We start from the raw sequence: 21,627 nt of genomic DNA, 5'->3' as shown, positions 1-21,627 counted from the left end.
AAGGGTGCTAAACTTATGCTTTCCGTCAATGATGCAAAGTGCTAGAATTAAGACAGGCTGTGAATTCAAAGTATTATTCCACCATTAGAAAACACACCTGAAAAAAACCCTTCTTCCAGAGCAGGGTGAACAACACAAAGACACTCTGGAAGAGCATCATTTGTCTTGCTTGTCTGCCCAAACTGTAAATTTTTCATGAAGAGGTTGAACATTTTTCTTGCTGTGTACGAACTTGCAGTAATGACCATGTGTTCCAGATGCTCAACATATGGCTGCTGCAAAAAGGCACAGCTGGCTTGTTTTTTTTCAAGCTCTGTACGGTCCTAGGAGAATAATGATTCCTGCAAGGGTTGCTCACTGAGGGAATTTCTAGGTACTGCCTTTTTACAAGTATATATTGTAAACACACTCTATTTACAAGCGAACACTACCAATCCAGGTCCAAACATTTACAAGTGTCTGACAAGCAAAGCTTGATAAAATGAGAAGAGCTGATACGGTCAGACATAATTCTTACCTGCTGATTTACAGCACTTCCTAGGTATTTATGGTGACCTTTCAGCACTACCAGCATAGGCTGACTTGCCAGTTTTTGATACTAAAATGAAGTTTACATATGCTCCATTAAAACATGAGCTTCTGATTTTGCAGTAAGCTATTGCATAGTAGTCTTTGTTCACTTAAGACAGTGGATAATGTGAGTCAATTAAATTACAAAGAATCAGCTAGTTCATATGGCATCTCAGTTATTTCCCACATTACCTTCCCAGACTCACTGCTTCTCAGAGGCTTGTATGAAGGACACAAAATTGCACTACAGAGGGACGAAGGGGGTTCCACTGGTGAGCAGAGAAGCGAACAGATGTGAGATAGGACTAAAGAGAAAGTATCTACGATGTGGGAAGATAAGCGCAGTGGCTGGTAAGTACAACTGCTGTGAACATCAGTGATAACAGAGTTAAAAGCATTAGCAGTTGAATTCTCATTATGTTTCAGAGTTAATCCTATAATTGACAATGAGCTGAGCTCATTTCTTAGATCTCCGGACCACCTCTGGCTGTTTGTACAATAAGGAAAAATGTTTCAATGTGCTTTGTTGAAGGAGTAAGACAATTTCTGAATAAAACCTGCCTTCTCTGTTTAACTTACTCTAGTGGTTGCTCCTTATCTCTTGTGACCAGCACAGGGACTCCTGAGTAAATATCTTGGCTGCAGAGGGGTGATTTCCAGGTATTATTGCGATGAGTATTTTCTGTTTACCACTGCTGGCAAAGTGATAAAACTACATTAGGCTGCAAAGTCCCATGTGTGCCAGCTAAACATATTAAAAATCACCACTGTTTTCTCCTTTCTTTCTTCTAGAGCACAGGTTGTAAATACTACCCTCTGTCATGGGGCAGCCATGACACTGTTTATTGATTATTTTAAGAGTTCTCAGGAATCTGTTTATTTCTGCACCGCCTTTCAACAGTGGCCAGTCTGAGAATACGTATGAGAGCTGACAAATCATAACAGTGTGGCTGTACATAGTACAACAGTAACGGCACTGGTATCAGTGCACTCTGGGTCTCAGGAAACACTAATTCCGTAAATTGTAGCATGGTTTTCAATACTGCTGAAATGGAGCAACATATCCCTGGTCATGCTGGGATAAATCAGACATAGATTGAGCTGCTTCAACTCACGGTCCCAGCAAACCATAATCTGAGGATGAATTATTTTCATCCTATTTAAGGATGAAAATGCAGATGCTGTAAGGTGCATCTCCTTTTCACCTGCAGAACTCAGGACAAAAAGGCACAAATGGAGAGAAAGATGATGTAGCCAACACCCAGACCTAAAAGGAGCTAACCAGACTGCCAATGGGCATCTGCAGAGCTAAGTGACTGCAGTGATATATAGATGGTGTCACTGTAATATAGTTGTGTCCATTAGCCCACTGGGGTACTGCAGCAGTATAGAAAGAGCAGCACACACTGCAAACCTGCACCAGAAGCAGCATAAATGCCAGTCGCAGCTGGTAGGTTTGGTGCGGCTACGCTAAAGCGCCAAGGTTGCAGTGCAGTGGCTGCTTCATAGATTTTAACTCAGCACACATATGAAAAGAAAGAAATATCAGGAGACTGTCTGATATTTCTTGGCTGCAGATTCTAATCATGCAGCCCACAGCAGACCAAAGACCAAAGCCACCAGAGTGTGTGTAATCTACACATTCAGCAAGACTCTCATGCTTGTGTTCTGAACAGCCCTGCAGTGGTTCTCTCAGAGTTGTCTGTGTTAGCCGGTTCCTAATGCTTATTAGTAGAACATATCCCTCTCCCCCAGCACAGTAAACATCACACGGACAAACAGCAGGGAAAATAGGTGAGGTTTACCAGCATCAACATACTTCTTCAAGGGGCACATCACGGTCACCCATCTGGACTTTGTTATCTGTCCTCTGAGCTACAAATACATGTTTGACGCTCGGACAGTTCTTCACAGCTTCATCCACCGTCGTCTTCAGCTCTATGATTCGGCCTCCCCTGACTCCCTGGTTGTAGGTGATAACTGCTTTGCATCCAGCTAAAAACAGAGAGAATTAGCAGACATACCAGTCTGTTTTCCGATACGTGCACGCTGTTTGCATTACTTTTGGGAATGATGTATAGTACAACACACATGATAAATATTCAAAATTTCCATCAATCAAAAGCAGTCAGTGCCACTGACAAAACCACTTCAAAACCTGAGTCTTACACAGACTACGGGTAGCAGGAACCTTCAGAGTTTATCTAGTCCACCCCTCCCACCCTAAAGCAGGGTCACAGTTCCAGCTAAACCACTGCTGGCTGTTGTCAGTCCAACCTTCCCAAGCCACTCCAATGTCAGGCATTCTATTCCTTCCCCACCAGTTCACTTCCATTTCTGTTATGAACATGAGTAAGTCTTTTCCAATGTCCAGCCTAAGTATCACTCACTCTAATTTAAATGTACAAATTCCTACCTGTCAAAGTCAACATGCAGAACAGTTTCTTCCCAGTTACATACCTCAAAGTGCATACCGGTTCTCTAGGCTAACATCTCACGCACTGAAGCCAGTGTAAAACCTCCAATGATTTCAGCAGGCCTCAGTGAACAAGCATCTCCTACATCCCTTTCTCATCCTCTCTTTGAGGCTGCATACAACGTCCATTCCAATTGAGCAGCCCTAAACTCAGCACCCTCTCAGAGGCATTATCCTGCTCTGAGATGTCTGCAGCCTTCTGAAACTCACTCAGTACTTAGTGGGGAAACTTTCCTGAAGCCACAACACGTAGCAGCACTCTGACAGACCACTTCAAACTGCATCACGCTGCATTAATTACAGAGCTCCATAGAAAGATGCAGAAAAATGATTCTTTAGCCCATCACCTCCACATAAGTGGCCAAAAGTGAGGGATAATCAAAACATGTACTTGCTCTCTATAGATTTACTGTAAAAAAAATCACGAAAACTGCTGTAAGATTTATTCCTTCACATCAGCCATAAAGAAGCTGATGTAACTGCTAGATAGTATAAGCCACTTGCTATTTTGTACTTCTGCTGTATTTTTAGCATTACTTTTTATCTAATCACACTACAACTGCTTTGGGTTAAGAACTGCTCTGTATGTTGGTACAATGGCTAACACAGCGGGGGAAGACTGCCAACACCTCACTGCTATACATAAATCACAGTATCACAATTTAGACTGCAGAATTAGCGCTGTGCACAAGTATGAGAGAAACACTGCAATTATACTGCATCAGAACAAATCAGGCCGCATTCCTAAGCTCTGATTTTCCCTCCAGGTTCACTTTGGCAGTAACCCAGAGCAGACTGAACGTTAAGCAATTTATGAAGTATTTTAAGGCTGGAGGATACTGAATCTGCCACTACGGAAAAGGCTCTTCACTTTGCAAAGGGAAGTACTTTGCAAAGGAAAGCGAACTATCCAGCCAGCTGAGAATGAACCTTTTCTTCTGCCAAGAAAACACAGAATTTGGACGACAGCATGTCTTGGAGGGTGCCAAGCACTGTCCAAATGGGTTTGTTCCCCGGTCTGCATCTACTTACAGTCCATGATCCTCCCAGCTAAGGACTCCGCGCTGAATCCAGCGAAGACCACGGTGTGAATGGCACCAATCCTGGCGCAAGCCAGCATGGCTGCCACGGACATGGGAGACACGGACATATAGATGGCAACCTTGTCCCCTTTCCGTATCCCATATTTCTTCAGGGTGTTGGCAAGACGGCAAGTCAGATCCAGAAGTTCCCTGCGGCACAGAAGCAATGTCGTCAGGTGACTGCACAGAACAAAAAAAGGATGAATTTGAACCAAACGAGCCATTATGACTGCCTCTGGACCTTGTCACCTTAGCAATACAAGGCATACCAATTTCTGCATCTTAAAGAAGAGCAGCCTGGGGTCTGGTCAGAGCCAGACTGCTCTTGCCATTGGGAAAAGAAGAAAAGTGGGGCAGAGAGACACATTTGCTGCCAAAGGAAGAACAGATGAGAGCTGCAGCCGCTGCCCGGGAAGGAACCTCCCCTGCTCTCACTGCTGGGCTAAAGCATGGGGAAAGCAGCCAGCGAGCTAACGACTGTCCTGCTAGCTCCAGTAGTCAGGGTCCAATTTAGCCATCCTCCATGCCTTGTTGACCTACAAGATTAGAAGGAACACTTGTGGGATAAACACAGGACGAAATGGAAGCCGCTGTCAAAAGACTCCCAGCACTGTTTACTTGATGTCAAGGAACCGCCAAAATTGCTTCACAACTAGTAGCTTTAAAATCCAAATGGTAAACAACACATTTACATACTTAAGGAAGAAAACGAAAAGTGAAATTAAGTCCTGAGACATTTATGGGAGATTTTATAAGACTCATCAAAGCTGGACCAGCAGCAATTTGTGGTTTCCAGTTTGTCAGCTCACCCTGCCATGCCACAAAGCCGAGCAGCCTAGCAGAGCTTAGATATTGCCCTCACAAGAGTAAAACCACAGCTACTTCTCACATAAAGAAACTCAGAACACTGGGAACAGGAACAAAGGCTCAATTCACAGTGTTTGCCACTGCTACACGCTGGCGTCCTCAGAAGGAGCACAGAAACAAATGTTCCTCTAAAGAACAAAAATGCAGTCTGCGGACAAGAACTTGCATGTGCATTTCTTCTGATGTCTGCACGGAGGATAACATAATTGCAGGCTTATCTGAGACCAAGATGCTCTCCTGAACTGAGCTGCTCAGTGTGTTTGCAGCTAAGGACTCGAGAAAAAGACAGGTAAGTGCAGGATGTAGCCTTAGGTGAGCAGTGATCTCAGGCCAAGGAAGGCACTGACCCTCAAGGACGGCAGCACAGCCTTCCTCTTACTGCTGCCAGCTCCAGGCTCAGATAATGACTCCCAGAGCCTGCCAGGAATTAAATTGCCCTCTGTGTTCAAGAACTTGCTGAGTACTGAAGCCCAGAGGAGAGAAATGCACCCTAGCACACTCATCTTCGACCTTTCACCTGCAGATGCCTCGGGGTCTATAAACTATACCACCAGGGACTGCAAAAACTCTCCGTCACTCCTCATAACACTCGTTTTCTGCTCCCTTCACCAGCTTCATTGCTCTTCCCTGCATGGCCAGGAAAATTGCTGATACACAGAAATTACTTTGTTTTTTGGTTTTCTTTCTGGGTGGCATCACCATCATCCACCCGTGCATGGTCTCTCTGCCCTCACATGCCAGGCATTGCAGACTGGCCGTGACCAGCACAACCAACACCAAATTCCCTCCGAGCAGCCGTGGGCTTGGTTTGCTTATCTGGGTTGTGCAAATAGGAGCAACCGTGTTGGGGCTGTTTCGCACCAGGGTCCTCCCTGGGCAGCATGCTCTGACCTCCAAGGTGGAAGGTGGCCAAAACAGAGATGCAGAGTGAAAGTTGCACTGTATGAAAGCTGCCATAAACCAAAGTGCTCCTAGATGTGTTTTGTACTTTGTCCCGACAGGCGTACACTGTCATATACTGGTCTAGTTTGATTCCTGGGGATGTGAACAGAAATGTGACATAGGATAAAGTAACTAAGACTAGTTGCAGAATGACTAAACCAACTGGTATTTTTCTTTGGGAGAACCATGAGCATTTGATGCCCTAGATAACTGATTTACCTTGGCTAGGAAGGCAAGCTCCTTGTTACATGTCCCCTGCTGGTTTTGATCACTCAATTCTTACGTTAGAGGAGATACTGCAAGTTATCATATCCTATTCACTCCTACGGACTTTTGGTACAAGAGAGAGTCCGAGCATTTCTTCCCATCAGCAGTAACGATAACAGGCCTCACTTAATGAGCAGCCCCTGAAATAAGCGTGCACATGACAACAAGTTAGCAGCTACAGATGCAACCATGGAAAGAAGACAGAAAAAGGACTCCAGAATCATTGCTCATTGATTTCTTGGTCCGTTAATGAAAGGAAGGATTACCACCTCACCACTGGTCCCTGCAACTAGCTGATTCTTTTAAAGAGATGCTGTAAAGAAGGGCCACACCTTCCAAAAGCAGTTTCTGAAATGTGACTGTAGAGCGTGCAATCACAGTGAAAGAGCACTTTGGATATGACCTGAGGAGGCTGAGAATATCAAAATCACATCACCTCTGTGGCACGCAGGGATAACTGCTTTATTCAAACAGAGCGAAAGCAGGGATAAGGCAAACTACCTTTAAACAAGTCCCAGGGAGCAAACTTGGAGACTTCCACTTTGCTAAATGCTGAAGGTTTCCCTGCAGCAGCCGTTGCCAGAGCATCTGGGCAGGCAGGAGCTGGTTGGCCTCTGCAGCACCCTCGACAGCACTGGACCGTGGCCGCCAGCGGTGCGGGAAATCAGGCGCACGTCCTCTCCCCACAGGTAATGGAAAGTTGATTGCATCCAAAAGTAGCTGCCAGCAGCCCAGCGTGTGCTAAGCCTCGTGGAACAGGCGCCTGGTCTCAGCCCGTTTGCGGAAGGGATGCGGTCTCTTTGCAGCACCAACAGCACAGCCAACTCTGGCTGCCCGCAGTCCCAGCACGGAGGTGCTCCCCTCCTACCCCTACCAAAAGCTCAGCATGCCCAGGAATAAGACAGTTTTTCTCTGCATAAAAGGGACTTCAGTTCCCAGAGCTGCTAATTCACTGTACAGTTCACACAGTAGCTGGAGAGAGAGCTGCAGCTTTACTTAAAACCAACGTATTTCTCTCAAATGTCTTGCCTCTGGCTGGACTGATGTATTTATCGAGCAGTAATTTCCATTATTGATTTCTCTAATTTATGCCATATTATCACTGTCCTACGTGCTTTAACTCTCTGTTTTGCTTTTGCAGTTTGTCTATAAGCACAGTGCAAACGAAGTTAATCTGATCATTGCTGGTTTGCTCTAATTAGAGCAACACTGGAGTGCTTGCACTCAGTGTTGATGTCGATCTATGAGGTCAGGAGAGCAGTGATCAGGCAAATGTATTTGGGGGTCTCCATACCAAAATCAGCTGTAAAGCATGAATCTACCAGTGTGTGCTTATCTCCCAGAGCTGGCCACAGCTGCGAAAAATGAACAAAAAAAAAAAACAGTTTTCAGGTGGTAGCTACGCTGAAAATAAAATGAAACGTTGTTTTGGTCAATCAAAAATTGTTTTGCTTCTTTTTTTAAAACCAACACATGTTGGAAATAGGCAAAGCCCAAGAGCACCACTTTGGAAATGACATTTAAAAAAAAAAAAAAAACAAACAACGTGGGCTGAGAATAACTTTTGGATAAAACTCCACCTGCATTGCGAGGGCAGCGAAGTGACAACCAAAGAGAAAGTATACGGACAGATCCAGTGATAGCTGGAGGGATACCACCCACCGCTGTCCTTTGGAAGATAACGAAAATGAGCCTTGAATCCCAGCCACAGCACTTTGTGTTATTTATTTTAAGACTGTTCTTGTAGCGTTACGTAAATAGATCCCTCCTGAAGCACAGTAACTCACGGAGGTGGCAGAAGCGCTCAGTGCTGGGGTTCACCTGGTGCAGTACCTGGTCTCCGGCAGCAGCTGGCAACAGAAATGGCAACCCTATAGCAAGCAGGTATGGAGAGGCTTTACCCTGGATTGAGTTTCAGCTTCATCTCTTACAGCTAGAGATGAGAACAACGTTCAGTAACTCTTTCCAAGTGATTCATGAGCACGCGCAGCGTTAATAACTACATAAATACAGTCTATTAGCTGTACTATTTTGCTTATTTTTCCTAAGTTCATGAACTGATCAACTCCATGCAATAATGAATTCCCACCCAACGTTTATTTTTGTGCCTTGTCCTAAAAGGTCACATTCTCTTCTCCAGAACTCGTCTGATGCTGCATTAGAGTAGAATATCAACACGCATAAATATTAAAGAGACAAAACAAAACTGAGTATCTCCGCTGTTCAACTGCGGAGAACAGGAAGTGAAACAAGCCCCGGTTAGGCAGTTGTGAGAAAGCGAAATAAAAACGACTTATCTGTAATGGCACATACACAAGTGCTTCTAGAGCTGCAACCTCTTTCTCTTGAACAGAAATGTCAAAAGAGCTCTAGCTAGGGCGTCCTTTCTGAACAATTCAGCACTTCACTGGCTTATGCAGGACTCAGTGATCGTGATGGCAGAAACCTTCATTGTTATTTTTTAATTATTAACCCCTATTTAACATTTGCTTAATGAGAGCGTGTGAACACGCTGACAGAAAACAAGGACCAAGTCTTTATCCTCAGATCTATCTGTTTTGCCTTGTCCTTTATGCTCTAAAAGGGCTATACTGGAAGGTCATGCTCTGCTTTGCTCCCTTAAAAGTGCAGCACGTGAGGGAATGGACACAAAGGAAAAAAGAGAAGGCGAAGCCAAGACCTCCCTCCACAAATCCCTGAATATCAGCTGTGCCTTCTGGCTCCTACAGCAGCAACTTCCTCTCCAATTCAAAAAAGGGAGTTGGCAGAAATACTGTGCTAGGAATCCCTCCCTGGAATCCCTCACTCCTTCATGCACATTTTCATCTCTAATGAAGAGGTAATTAGTAGGTGCTAGCAGGTTACACTTTTCCCATATTTAACATAGACATCTCAGGATGGAATGAGCATAGGGCCTTGAAGAATTGGGCGAGAAAGATCCATCCCATTCCACAGAACTGAACTGAGCAGGAGGAAACCTTGCCCTTTATCCTCACCTGCTACCGGTGCCAAGCTCAGCATTGTGATCGCTCCAGCATACAAGTTTAAAAGGCAGAGAGCAATTCCAAGGGCCTGGCACCCGCACTGTCCCACCCTAGGCAGAAAAGCAGGGGCAATGCCATCCAACACAGGCAGAAAGCGCACAAGAGAGGATCTGCCTGCCATCTAAATGCAGCAGGTGTGTGAGAAGCAAGGTACGTCTACCAAAAACATACACCAGATGTTGAACAGAACTAGACACCATCAACCTGGAGCCTGTGAGTGCGAGGCAAGGCGTCTTCACTTAGCTTCTGCCTGCACTAAAAAAAAAGGGGTGCAAAGGAAAGGTAGAGGAAGCACAGGCTTCGAGTGAAAGCTTCTACCCTAGAAGGGCTTTGCCAGTGACAGACAGAAGATGGCCACAAGCTTGGAGCTGATGCACGCTACTTCTTCGAACCACAAGGGAAGAGAGAGCAAGGCAAAATCCCAAGCAGTGCTTTGCAGTGCTGCCCGCTCTCCAAAGCGTTTCAATTCCCTCGCCCAAGCAGCCTGCGCTGACCAGGGCACTGCGCTCTGCAGAGGCAGCCGGGAGCCACAAAGTCGCTGGGCGTGCAGAGGGGCCAGGGAGGACAAACTGCCTGAACACGGGCCTGGCGGCGAACAGGAGGATCTCAGCACAGCAAACTGCTGGAGAAGGAAACGCGCTGCAACGAAAGGAAATGCCTTGCCCCTCTGAAAAGAGAAAGCTGAGAAACTGCAGAGTCAGCTAATGCACAACATCTGCAGCTCTCCTGCAAGAGCTGAGCTTAAAGAGCGAGGGCAAATAAGAGAGCAGGCTGGGCAGCGGGACTCTAAACACAGAGCCACTCTGGCTGATAAAGTATCAAGGTAGAGCTGAGATATGGGGAATCAGCAACCAGTTGGACCCGGGAGGTGAGGCAGGAGAAAGAACAGGATACCAGGAAAGGGAGATTTTGAGACAAGGCATAGACAACAAGCCAGGAGATGGTAGATGAATTAATGAACATGAGCAGGGAAGGTGAAAACTGTGACATGTGAAGGAATTCTGCACTTGCTTTCAGGGAGAGAAAAAAAAAAAAAGCATCTTTCAACTAAAAACACACACAAGTCCAAGCCATTCATTGCATTGCAGGTGTGGAGAGAAACAGCTGCGGAATATGGATTTCACATAAATGCAGCCAGGCAAAAAACAGGCAGACAAACTGCAAAACAGCAGGATGTCAAACAGATCTGTGCCAGCTCTGGTCTCACTCCACCTCTGCAGAGATGGGCCTAATTAACCTATTCCAACTCAGCACCTCCAAAATCAGAGGGAAACCCGGTCTTATCCCAGTGACGTATCAGCTCAAGGTGTAGGTGACGCGCTGACAGCCTTAACCACCACGCACAAGAGCTCTGTGGATAGAGCCAGCTCCCAGAAACGTGAGCAGGGAGAGGCTGGACTGGACGTAAATCCCCTCTCCAAGTTAGCAATGACCGCCCTGCTGCAGAGCTGCTCTGCTGGATCTCTCCCAAGTCACTCCACGCTCGCTGATTTCCGTAAGCTTTGGAACAACCCCTCACATAGCTGCTTCATGTTACAAGTTGCTGAAAAACAATCTTCTTTCATGGATAGAGCAGCCTGCTCCCGTTGTTACCCTGTAGCTCTAATACCCTGCTGCCCTTCAAAGTAAAAGGCCCCGGGTCTTACAACGAGTTTGCACGGCCTCAGGAATGAAGCTTTCGGGGCTTGTTCTGTCTGAACCCTTTTTAATTTATCTGCAGCCTCGTTTCATGTGGTTTAGCTGTCACAGCAACTCTTCTAACTTACCAGGTAACTATGGCTAATTTGTTTTATCTTTCGTTATCTTTTAATGGCGCCACCGCGGTTTTATGGCCCTACCACACTAAGGCAACACACTAAGCAATACGGGTCCGATACGATAACCGAGGCCTTGAGAAGCAAACACTCAGGATGCGGCAGGCATGGGATGGCAAGAGATGGAGTGCAGGCCGGCACTGGAGACCCTGCAACGCAAACGACTCAACCGTGGTCAGGAACAGCAGTGCAGACCTGGAGCTGGACAGAAGCGGTGTCAAGGTAACACGTAGAAAGAACCTCCTCTTTCTGTAATAATTAAATCTGGAGTAATAAAATTAGACTGTTATGGCATGCTTCTTTACAGTCATAAGCAAGATTTTGAGCATTAGTACTGTTCTCTCCTAGAGACTCACCGTATTTTGCCCAGGCTTCTCCTCAGGTACCCCAGCATCACTCCTCAGCACCATGTCTACAAGACTGGCCCCTCAGCAGAGCCAGCAGACCACTCCTGTGGTTCTGTTTAATCCGACAGACGCAGCACTTCTCTCCCCCATCTTTATGACGTCTCTGTTCAGAAAATACCAGACCACATTTTTCCCATATCCTCCCCAGATACAGCAGCGCCTGCGTTTCCAGAGCCCATCGCTCAATGTCTTGAACAAAAACTCCTGTAAAAGCCTTCACTGGCAGTTCTCTGACACAGTTCTCTGGCAGTTCTCTTAAGGGAACCCTTTTCCAAGAAATCTGATGCTATCTTTCACTACATCCAGCAAGACAGCCTGCAGCTTTCTAAACAAAGCAAGCCAGTTCTTTTTATATCCAAAAAAGTGCATCAAGACCTTCTTCAGTAAGCAGCTTTTCTATTTTCCGAATATACCCAATGCTCTACAGGGAGGGGCTTTGACAGTGTCTGTTGAAGTTAACAGATTTGGCACAAACCAAGTTCTCTGCTGTCTCAGTCCGAAGGCTGGGTTGAACATTTCTTGCAATCACCAGTTTATTTCCTGGAACCACAGTTTGGATCAGGAGGAAACTATTTGAACTGAATTTGAACTATATGAACTGAATTTTCAAATTCAGGTCAAATGCACCAAATAGGTTAGTTTTGTAGTTTAAAAAAAAAAAAAAAGATCTGGGCATCTCTCAGCCCATCTCACCTCCTGTTTGTTGCTCTGTGCGAGTTACCGGGGAACAGTCAGATTCAAAGCGTGTCTCTGAACCTCACGATCATAGATAGCATCAAGGGTGGTATGATTTGAGATGTAAGTTTGAGTCCCCTGTAAGCAAACCCTGTCTCTTCTTCCTGGCTCAGTGTTCTGGCAAAAAGCATAACGCACAAATCTGCTCACTCTTCGGTTTAACTTGTGTGAACAGTGCCTCAGTTTAACCCTCCATATCCCTCACTTTTTGCTAAACAGAGAAAACTTATTTCTTTTTTCACCAAAAGGAAAAATCATACTTTCACTTCAGTGAGAATAACTAAAAAAATACAGAGCTCAACACGAGAGGCTTTTTGGCTACAGGCTCAATTGCTAATCCAAGCACAATCCTCCAGCCTTCTTTCAAACATCCTGATCCCAAGGCAGGAAAAAGCCCTTGTGATTTTTTTCTTCAGGTGACAAAGTGAAAAGTCCCTGAGCTGCCTAGGATGGGGAAAACTTAAAGCCTGGACAAATTTTACTTGCAAGTTCAACTTAGGAAGCCACTACAACACTAGAAAGAAAGGAAATGGTGTCAATGAGAAACACCTTCCACACTACCCAGCCTGCACATGGTTTCCAGCCTCCGTCCCTGCTGTAACGTCTAACACAATTTCAGTCATTTCTCCTTTGGCTGAGGAACCACCACACCAGTGTTTATTAAAGGCATAGCTGTGACGTAGCTCTTGAAGATGCCCAACCATTTCCCCTCCACGCATTGTCACATATTGAAAATTTACCTACGGCTCTCGTGAGCTCCTCTGTAAATAAGCTTTCTGTTGACACCCACCTCTTTGCACGGTCCCCCTTGCTGATACCCATTTTTACAACGCCACAAGTTGTCTGGATGACTTGTTCACACCCTGTGCCCCCAGGCCAACCCTGCGACTCTCTCTCCCTCTCCACACTAGCACAATTTCTCTGTAACTCATTGCACCGCCTGGTCTTGAACAGTCCGATAAAGTTATGATCTGGTTGACAGTGAGAATCAGCCAATTAGCAGGATATTTACTTAATTAGTTCTCTCTTTCAGGCTTTTAACATTGGATATTGCAGTGCTGGGGAATGCTTGCTCACAGGTGGCTAAATCATGTGTACTGCAGGAAACAAGGGAACATCAAAGAGAATAAATAACCCCAGAGAGGGAGAGGTCTGGCATAGCTTTAGCTACCGTCTTTAAAATTCCCTGTTGTTGAGCTTATAGAGGCTGTAACCCAGCAATGAACCGTGCCTGCTTATATAACTCACTTGATAATACAGTACACTTTAAAACCCAGGCTTGGCAGCGCCTTGGGGGAACTCCTCTGCAAAGTTTCAAATCTCCTGGGCCGTGACAACATCCACAGAGCAGCACAAAACACTCCCAGCTAGGCTGAACCCTTCGCCAATCGTTTCAGCCGCCTGCTCACAGCAGCACACTCCTGTGGTTCAACTGCTACTTCGCCGGTGTGCTAGCAATGATTTTATGGTTGTTTAGCCTCCAGAGAGCCAGACTGCTTGATAAAAACAATGGCATGATTTGTTCCCCCTTTGCTGACTGCAGCCACCCAATCTCAGGAGAGATGCACGCCCTTTTGTCACAAAGTAGTACAAAACAAGTCTCCCGCCTCTTCATTCAATCCTTGAAACTTAGATGGATTTCTGCTTGATAAAAAAAGAAATGTAGAGAAGAGAAAAAAGGATGAAAGGGAACTTCTTCCCAAAACAGCTGAGATGTATCAGATAGAGAGACAGGACACCAGCTCACCAGTGGAAAGATCATTTACAATAACGGTGTGAGCCAGTGACCTGAGCAGCCTGCTGCTCTCGAGCCACTTAATCACATCTCCAGCAGCTGGGATGCATCAAACACTGGTGTTAGCTGGTGAAAGCTGCTAACTGAGCATCCCTGATGCAGGACAGTTGGTGAGGCTGCTCTGGGAGCCAGGCACCCTCTATTGGGTTAGCACTGCCCTCAGGGGCTACCCTGTTATGCCTGGCAAACAAGGAGTCAGGATGGCTCTCCAAAGGAGCAATTCAGTTTTATAGCAGAGGATTTTATTGGAAGACACGGATTCATCACAATTGAGCTTGTAAGAACAGCAATCACCATTCAAGCAAAAACTAAAATGTTTCACCCAAGGCTTTGTGTATCTTTAACAATAAGGCCATGTTTGAGTTCCCATTGTAGCAAAAAGCCCTTCAAACCAGTGCAATAAACACAACCTACCTTGCCAAGAACCGGGCACACGGTCACGGTTGGGGCTCATGGTACAGCCCCACCAGCTCTTTGCTTCTCCTAATGATGAGCCAGCTGGGACAGCACTTTGCAATGTAGCTGCATCTTTCACCAATGCATGGAGGAGGCCCAGCCGATTGAGGCCTGTCCCTTACTCGCAGAGGAGCAAGCTTGTTCCAGGCCCCTTTTTCGCACAGCAGCTGGCTTCCTTTGCAGCCCGTGATGGGAGCAGGGCCAACACTTGGCTGTTTTCTTGCCGCTGACAGCTCCACAGAAGAGAAGAGAGAGCATCCATGCCAGTAGCCACATCTTCCCTCATGCCTCCCAATGCTTATCTATAAGGAGCAGAAGCTTATAGCAGCAAGCTTTGCCAAGTCAATACTGGAACAAACTAGAGCCTTGTACTTCTCAACGCTTAAGCCCTGGGCACCTCCCAGCTGAGATTCCAGGACCTTCTCCAAAGCTTGTCCATGAGGCAGTGGCCAAATTAAAGTCTTTACCTTCCTAGTGCATGATTCTAAGGATGCAATCCCATTAACACTGCATCCAAATCCTAAGGAAATGGCCGCAGTTTCTCGGCCACAGGTACCAGCATTTGGGTACTGCTGATATCCAGTATCCCTTTCATCTTCTTCTCATGCTGGGCCTGTCCTGTGCTAATGTGCAGAGGCCACACTGCCACACCGAGGATTACTGAATGGGCATCACAGTACCATCTCCTTTTCTGACTTGCTTTCCCTCACGAAACTTCTGCCTAAACCAAGATGTTACTGCAAAAATCTTTCAACTAGACTTAGCCTCAGGGGGATGTCAATGCCAACATGCCTTGAAAAACCTTGCTGCCATACATAAAACCTTTGAAATGCAACCCAAGGAAAAGGCTGTTATTTCAAGGCTAAACTTTTGATTCTCTCCCTGCATATACCTGTATAATACCACTGTTTTCAACACATCTATTCCTGACAATAACAAGATGAGCAGAAAAACCAAGCAACCTGTTTTACCCACTTTGTAGGACCAACGTCGCCTGAAAAACTCTATCACCAGAACGCAACCGCGTCTCACCAAAAGTATAAGGAAGAAAAAGGAACATGGCTCTCAAATACAAGCAGAAGGTTGGAAATAGAGGTTGCCAGCTTGTCTTTCACCTGAATATTCTTCTTCCTGGTTCCTTGTTATTGTATCTTTGTAAGGCTGCACATTTTCCAGATGTGGCTTATTTGTCTTCAAGACACTGCAATCACAAATCCACAGGCTGAGAACATGCTTTTCTCCAAATACATTTTTGGCATGCCACAGGCCAAGAGAAAAACAGTTCTGTTGCTGCGCAGAACAGACTTCTCGTTCCTCTGGAGATCGTGAGAAGACGGAGGGCCCAGAGCAGCTCAGCACATTTCAAGGAGCACAGCCTAAGGGAGAGGCTACAGTTGCCTTCCATGAGGCTGTGCTATCGAATGGGCTGCTCTTGTCAAGTTAATCAGAACACAAAGCACGTCACCCAATTCCAACCTCTAATGTACCCCATTTTCGTATGTGACATGAAGAGGGAGGTAGAAGTACATATACCACCCCAAACTCTGGAAGAAACCCTGGATTTACCTTTATACCACCAGAATGAAAAGGACAAAATTCAAAGGTTTAGCAAAGCTACCTAGTTGGTTACAGCACACTGTATGGTACACCAAACTCTCAAAGCTATTTGCACACTCATTTCTCCCTGCTGACCACCTTCTTCACTCCAATACGTTATGTTTTTAGGAGCTTTGATAAATGCCAAAGGTGAACAAGACAAGACTACTGGAAGCTATTTATAGGCAAAAAGTTACACAAATCCCAACTATCAACATACTGCAGAAAACATCTTGTAAAAGAGTCAGATGCCAGGACTTCCTGTATCTCCTCTGCTTTCTTGTTCAGCATATCAAACTTCTAGCTCCCTGAAACAGCCACTGAGGAACATACAGGTCTGGGAAACCTTTAATTCTTACTAGGGAGACATGAGGTAAAACGCATTTTTGCAGGCAGTCCTGTCTCCTAAGTGAGGGCACATAGCAAGGAGAAGAGAAACATGTCTGAAGTCTGCCATATTCTAGCAAACCCTACTATCTATAGCAGCAATTACAAGTTGGTATCTCTCCGAGCAGCCTCAAGGTTGCTCTAAACTGCACTGGGGATGGGGAAGAAGAATACAGGGAACTTGTAATCCCCTCTAGCAAAGACTCAGTATCATGCTATTAACCAACAACACAGGATGTTGTTTGCACCAATACACTTGCTGCTGTTCTGAAACTGAAAGCTGCTCACCGAACTTTTGCCACAGACACTTCAGAAAGAAAACTGGCAGCTGAGACATAAGCCAGGGAGGAAAAAAAAAGTCTTTCTGTTCTAAAACCTCCCACTTAGAGACAGGGAAACCACAAGCAAGCCTGATTAACACCAAAACCAGATGATGGCAGATCTGAATTTGAAATTCTCAGTAACTACCACTAATTTGCATCCACTGTGCTTCTGACTGTGTAGAATGTTTATTTTATAGACTTATAAGATCAGGAAGCCCTCATGAAGAAGACAAGGGAAGAATATCATGTCTATGTTGGAACAAGACTCCGTTTTTCAGAAGCTACCTCATCACGATGCCAAAAGCTGTGGCTGCATATCCCGTGTGCTGGAGTACCTTGGAAGAATGGAGAGTTTCACAAAGGTCTGAGTGCAGAGAAGCAACTCTTCTCCTAGTCCCACCACACCACCAGGCATTGTAAGAAGAGAAGGTGCCATACCTGTACGTGACATGCACTGCAGTTCCAGGCTCGTCTCTCTCCCAAATCAAAGCCACTCTGTCCGGAGACTTTTCGACATGTTGATCCAAGCAATTTACTGTAAGAAAACAGAAGTTTAATCAAAGCCTAATAACACACAAAGAGGACTGTAAACTTAGCTCGGTCAAGCATAACAGTAGGTAAACATAAGATGAAACTTCATCAGCCACCTAGCTAGCCACCCACTCATTTCAAACATCGGGAAGTTGTCCTTTACACTGACAGCATTTGTAGTAATAGTAAAGTTGTCTTTGCCATATTTGTCGTGTACAAATAAAACAAATACCATACTTAATTGGTACAGCTGCCTTAGAGATGACATCTCCACAAGAGGCCTTGCCTGATTCAGTTCAGCTTAGTTCCACTGGCACTCAGAGGAGCTGTGCTTAAGCCAGCCAAAAATCTCTCCCCTGCTCCTGCCAGCGCAAAGACAAGAAGGACACTCTTCTGATGCTTTTCCTCACCAGAGCAGCATTTTACCACATAAATCTGACAGACTTGTCTTCCCCAGCTTGCATTTTTAGCACTGCATCATTTGGATTTTCTAATTACAGCTCACGCAAAGCATTTTTATTCCAAGGTATAATTGGAAGGGCTGAATCTCCACTAACTGAAAATAATCTAAAACTTTAGGATCTAGTGTAAACACACAGAGTACAGACAGCTATACATTACTAGACAGCTGGGAAAGATGAACACGTCTCAAGCTGTGTGCTACAACTCCTAAAATACAAAGGGCAAACAGCTTCTGATGGTGCATCTCCCCATGTAACAACCAGGGGTAAAACGGACCCGAACAACTATGTGAGGTGAAGTTTGAGTGAAGGGTCAGAGAGTACCCACCTTAAAAAACTTCTAAAGAATCCACTCAAGAAACCTGCCCGCACGTTCGGCAGCTACTTGTCTGATGATTAAAGATTAGCCTCGTAAAATTTTAATTCAAGCCTAAACTACAATTACGTACTTCATTATACGCTTGTAAAGGCAGTTATGATATTTCAATAGATGATTATTAAAAACCAGTCAGGCACACTGCCGTATAACTCAGAGATAACCCTGAAAAAAAAAATGCTGAGTTTCAGATCATATTTCCTAAAGATATTAATACTGGTGAGGAAGGATTTTATTTTTCCAGATAAATTAGGTGCAATGAAAGCTGCCTATTGTTCTGTCAAAACTTGTGAAGGTTAAGTGAACTGCAGCCCTGGAGCCTGCTTCTGCTGTTCTACGATCAAAGCTGATTTACAGCACTACAAATAAGGTGGAAATGAGCCTCTGAAGATGAGCAGAAGATAAAATAACCTCAGAATTCAGCATGTTTCACTACAAGAACAACTCTCTATCTCAAAAATATGAAAAAAAACCCTTCACTTGTTTTTTGTAATACTGAAAAAAAAAAAAAAGATAAAATTTCTTCATTTCTTAATACAATACGGGAGGACAAAAGCTCTGAGGAGGAATGCTTTAAGGAGTTATACACTGGTTTCCTCTGTCGTCCATCCATACGTAATCAGATCTGCTGTGGTTTGTTCTGGGACCCTTACCAACTCCTACCTCCGTGCTCATTGCAGCAATACCCTTATTACCCGTATTGCGCCACATTACGGTAAAACACATTCACAGAAATTCATTTCCCAAGCAGCATTTCATACTTATGACCAGCACTGCTGTCTTTCAGCGGGTATTTCTGTTACAGCGAGCCTCAAGTGAGCCCAGTGAGAGTTTCTGCTCTTTGCTCGGTAAGAGCTGGCCGATGAATCGGGGCCAAACGCGATTATTTCCTTCCTGACATTACAAGTGCCTTTCACTCATTTTGCAAAATAGAACTTAGTGACCTGCCCCCTACCGCTACACCCTAATGGCTTCTCCGTATGTTTTCTTGCCTCCTCGACACCGCTTGGAAAAGCACACAGAAACAATTCAATACGACACGCTCCTGAGAACGCGGTGCCTTGCAGGTACAGTAGCTTGTTGGGGTCTTTTCCTGGAAAGGAGTTACAATGCGATAAACCCCCAAGTGCTGAATCTCACGCCTCTGCAGGTCCGACCGCGAGGTCTCCCCCGGGCAAAAAGCAGCAGGTCACACAGGCGCCTGCAGCCCGGCTGCGTTTGGAGACGGGAACACAGGATGTTCTGAATCAGGGACCCGAGCTGTTGTGTGTTTTCTTATCCGCTGTTCCAATCAAGAGATCAAGGGACAAAACTAGAGCCTCTTAGCAGAAAACCAGCCGCTCAGTGGCTGAGTACCATGCTATTCATCTCCATTGTGCTTTAAAAGAAGAAAAACAGCCACAGCAAAACCATTTAATTCTGTGCAGCTGTGTTTCAGTGGTCTGTGACTTGTTTTTTTTTCAAGCTATGCAGAGAAAACATAAGTGGCATTCAGTGCCTGCAGAAGAACCAGATGCAAGACACGATCTAAAATCGGACCCAGAAACACCTGGATTTTATCTGACCCACATGGGATTAAGAAGGTGCTGGTTCCACCCTACAGATGAAATAAGGGATCCCAAACAACCTCTGTGCTCAGCCAGGATCTTCCTTTCAACGGGAAAGGCTGAAAACACAAGTCTGGCTAAAATCTCCCTTCTGACCGACTGCTGTTTGCTGGAAGCAGGGCTGCACAAACAGCTCTGTTCCCTTGGGAATCACCCAGCTGGGAATCCTCCCATGGGGAGGGCTGTGTTCTTTAGAAGATCTGAGGAGGGTTTGCTCCTTTGGGCTAAAGCAAGGCGGCTTTATACAGAAATATACATCCCTATTAAAAGACCTCGCCACCGAGTTATACCCTAGGTAGGGCTGGGGCTTGTCTCACTGGACGAAGCCGTCCCACAGCACCGAAGAGACTACAAGGCTGATACGGCCCGAAATAAACTAAAGTGGTAGTTTGGACAGCTACAGCAAGGAACAGGGACCGGGTTCCGGTTCCCTTCACGTTCAGCCTCCAGCTGAAACTGCCGAAAAGCAACAGGTCTTGCCGAAGTTCAACTGCTTCTGCTGAACGGCTGCAGCTCCTCGTGCCGCACCGCCCTGCCCACCGGCACCGCACCCAGCACCCTGCCCCCGAGCAGCTGCGGGCGCAGCATCACCACACGAGCGGGTCCCGCTCCACCGCGGGGCTGCGGCTGTGACCGAGGAGCCCCCGGCCGCGCTCTCGGCGAGGCTGCCGGGGAGGAAGGCGAGCAGGGCAGCCCGGCACCACCACCACCACCGCCGCCAGGGCGGCCCCCGCGGCCCCGGGGCAGGGGCAGCCTTACCGGAGACGTTGAGGCGGCCGCCGAGGAACCAGCGGGCGCCGGCTCCGTCCGGGCCGGCCTCGCAGGCGGTGTGGAAGGGGCTGTCCCAGCGCAGCGAGCCCCGAGCCGCCTCGGCCCAAAAAGCGCCGGGGTCGCGGGCGGCCCGCTCCTGCCATGCCCCGTAGCCGCCGGGGGGGAGCTGAGCGGGGCCGCCTCCGCAGCGGCGGTAGGCAGGGAGCCGGCCCCCGGGCAGCGGGCGGCTGAGGGAGCGCAGCACCCGCGCCAGCGCCATGGGGCACGGCCCTGCTCCGCCGTCGGGGCCCCGCGGCTGCCGGACCCGGCACCGCCCCCGGCCCCGGGAACACCCCCCTGGCTTCGGGAGACACCGCCCGCACGGGGAGGGACGGGAACCGGGAGCGGCCCGCACCCGGGGGAGCCCCTGCACCCGCCGGGACCATGGGGTGGCTGAGGGGGGCAGCCCGGTGCTCCAGGTGTGGCCTCGCTAGTGCTGAGCACGGGGGGAGGATCAGCTCCTCGTGAGGCAGCGCTGGGTATCCTTAGCCTCCTTTGTCACAAGGGCACGCCGCTAGCTCATGGTCAGCTTGGTGGCAACCACAACACACAGTGTCTTCTCTGCCCGCTGTTTTCCAGTCAGTCAGTCCCCATGGTGCATGGGCCTGTTCCTCCCCAGGTGCAGGGCCTTGCCCTAGGAACCCTCCTGAAGCCAGACAGACACCCCGGCAGCCTCACAGCCTCGGGAACACACATTGCACTCACACAAGTACACCCCACCACCCACACAGCCCTGGGAAAACACCCTGAGAGATGCCCACCCCAATGTGACCCTGTGTCCACACAGCCCTGGGAACCCTCTGCACAGACACGCACGCAGAAGTGTGTCTTACTACTGCCCCCTCATTGCTTTCGCAGCTTGAAGTGGGGTAGGTCTCCAAGAGGGTGCACATCCCCTTTTTCTTGGCAGCCCTGCGAGCATCGTTATTACCACAACGTGGAGCTCCCAGCTTTGGTATCACAGTGCTTCTCCACTTCCCCTTAGTCGCAACACCAGGGTGGCTGAGAGACATGATCCAACCCTGACCCGCGAAAAACGAGCACTGAGATTTTACAGCAGATAACACTGACCTTCTTCTTC

At 47.0% G+C, this 21,627-nt stretch overlaps 1 protein-coding gene across 2 annotated transcripts in view; it reads right to left on the bottom strand.

Moving 5' to 3' along the window:
- ACSS1 (acyl-CoA synthetase short chain family member 1) overlaps nucleotides 1-20,813 on the bottom strand; it is a 38,987-nt gene extending 18,174 nt beyond the window's left edge. The window contains exons 1-4 of one of the 2 annotated variants that reach the window (XM_048079023.2): nucleotides 20,496-20,813; nucleotides 17,200-17,296; nucleotides 4,079-4,278; nucleotides 2,390-2,565 (exon numbers count right to left, since the gene is read on the bottom strand). In XM_048079023.2, the coding sequence (XP_047934980.2) occupies nucleotides 2,390-2,565; nucleotides 4,079-4,278; nucleotides 17,200-17,296; nucleotides 20,496-20,766 (744 nt within the window). In that variant the 5' untranslated portion in view covers nucleotides 20,767-20,813. Of the gene's footprint in view, nucleotides 1-2,389; nucleotides 2,566-4,078; nucleotides 4,279-11,418; nucleotides 11,809-17,199; nucleotides 17,297-20,495 lie in introns of those variants that run through there. The other variant, XM_013194922.3, reaches the window with a different exon arrangement.
- Nucleotides 20,814-21,627: the final 814 nt, after the last annotated feature.

This window comes from Anser cygnoides, chromosome 3, assembly GCF_040182565.1.
Source record: "Anser cygnoides isolate HZ-2024a breed goose chromosome 3, Taihu_goose_T2T_genome, whole genome shotgun sequence".
NCBI classification, from domain to species: domain Eukaryota; kingdom Metazoa; phylum Chordata; class Aves; order Anseriformes; family Anatidae; genus Anser; species Anser cygnoides.
This window is presented reverse-complemented; position numbering and strand designations above follow the sequence as displayed.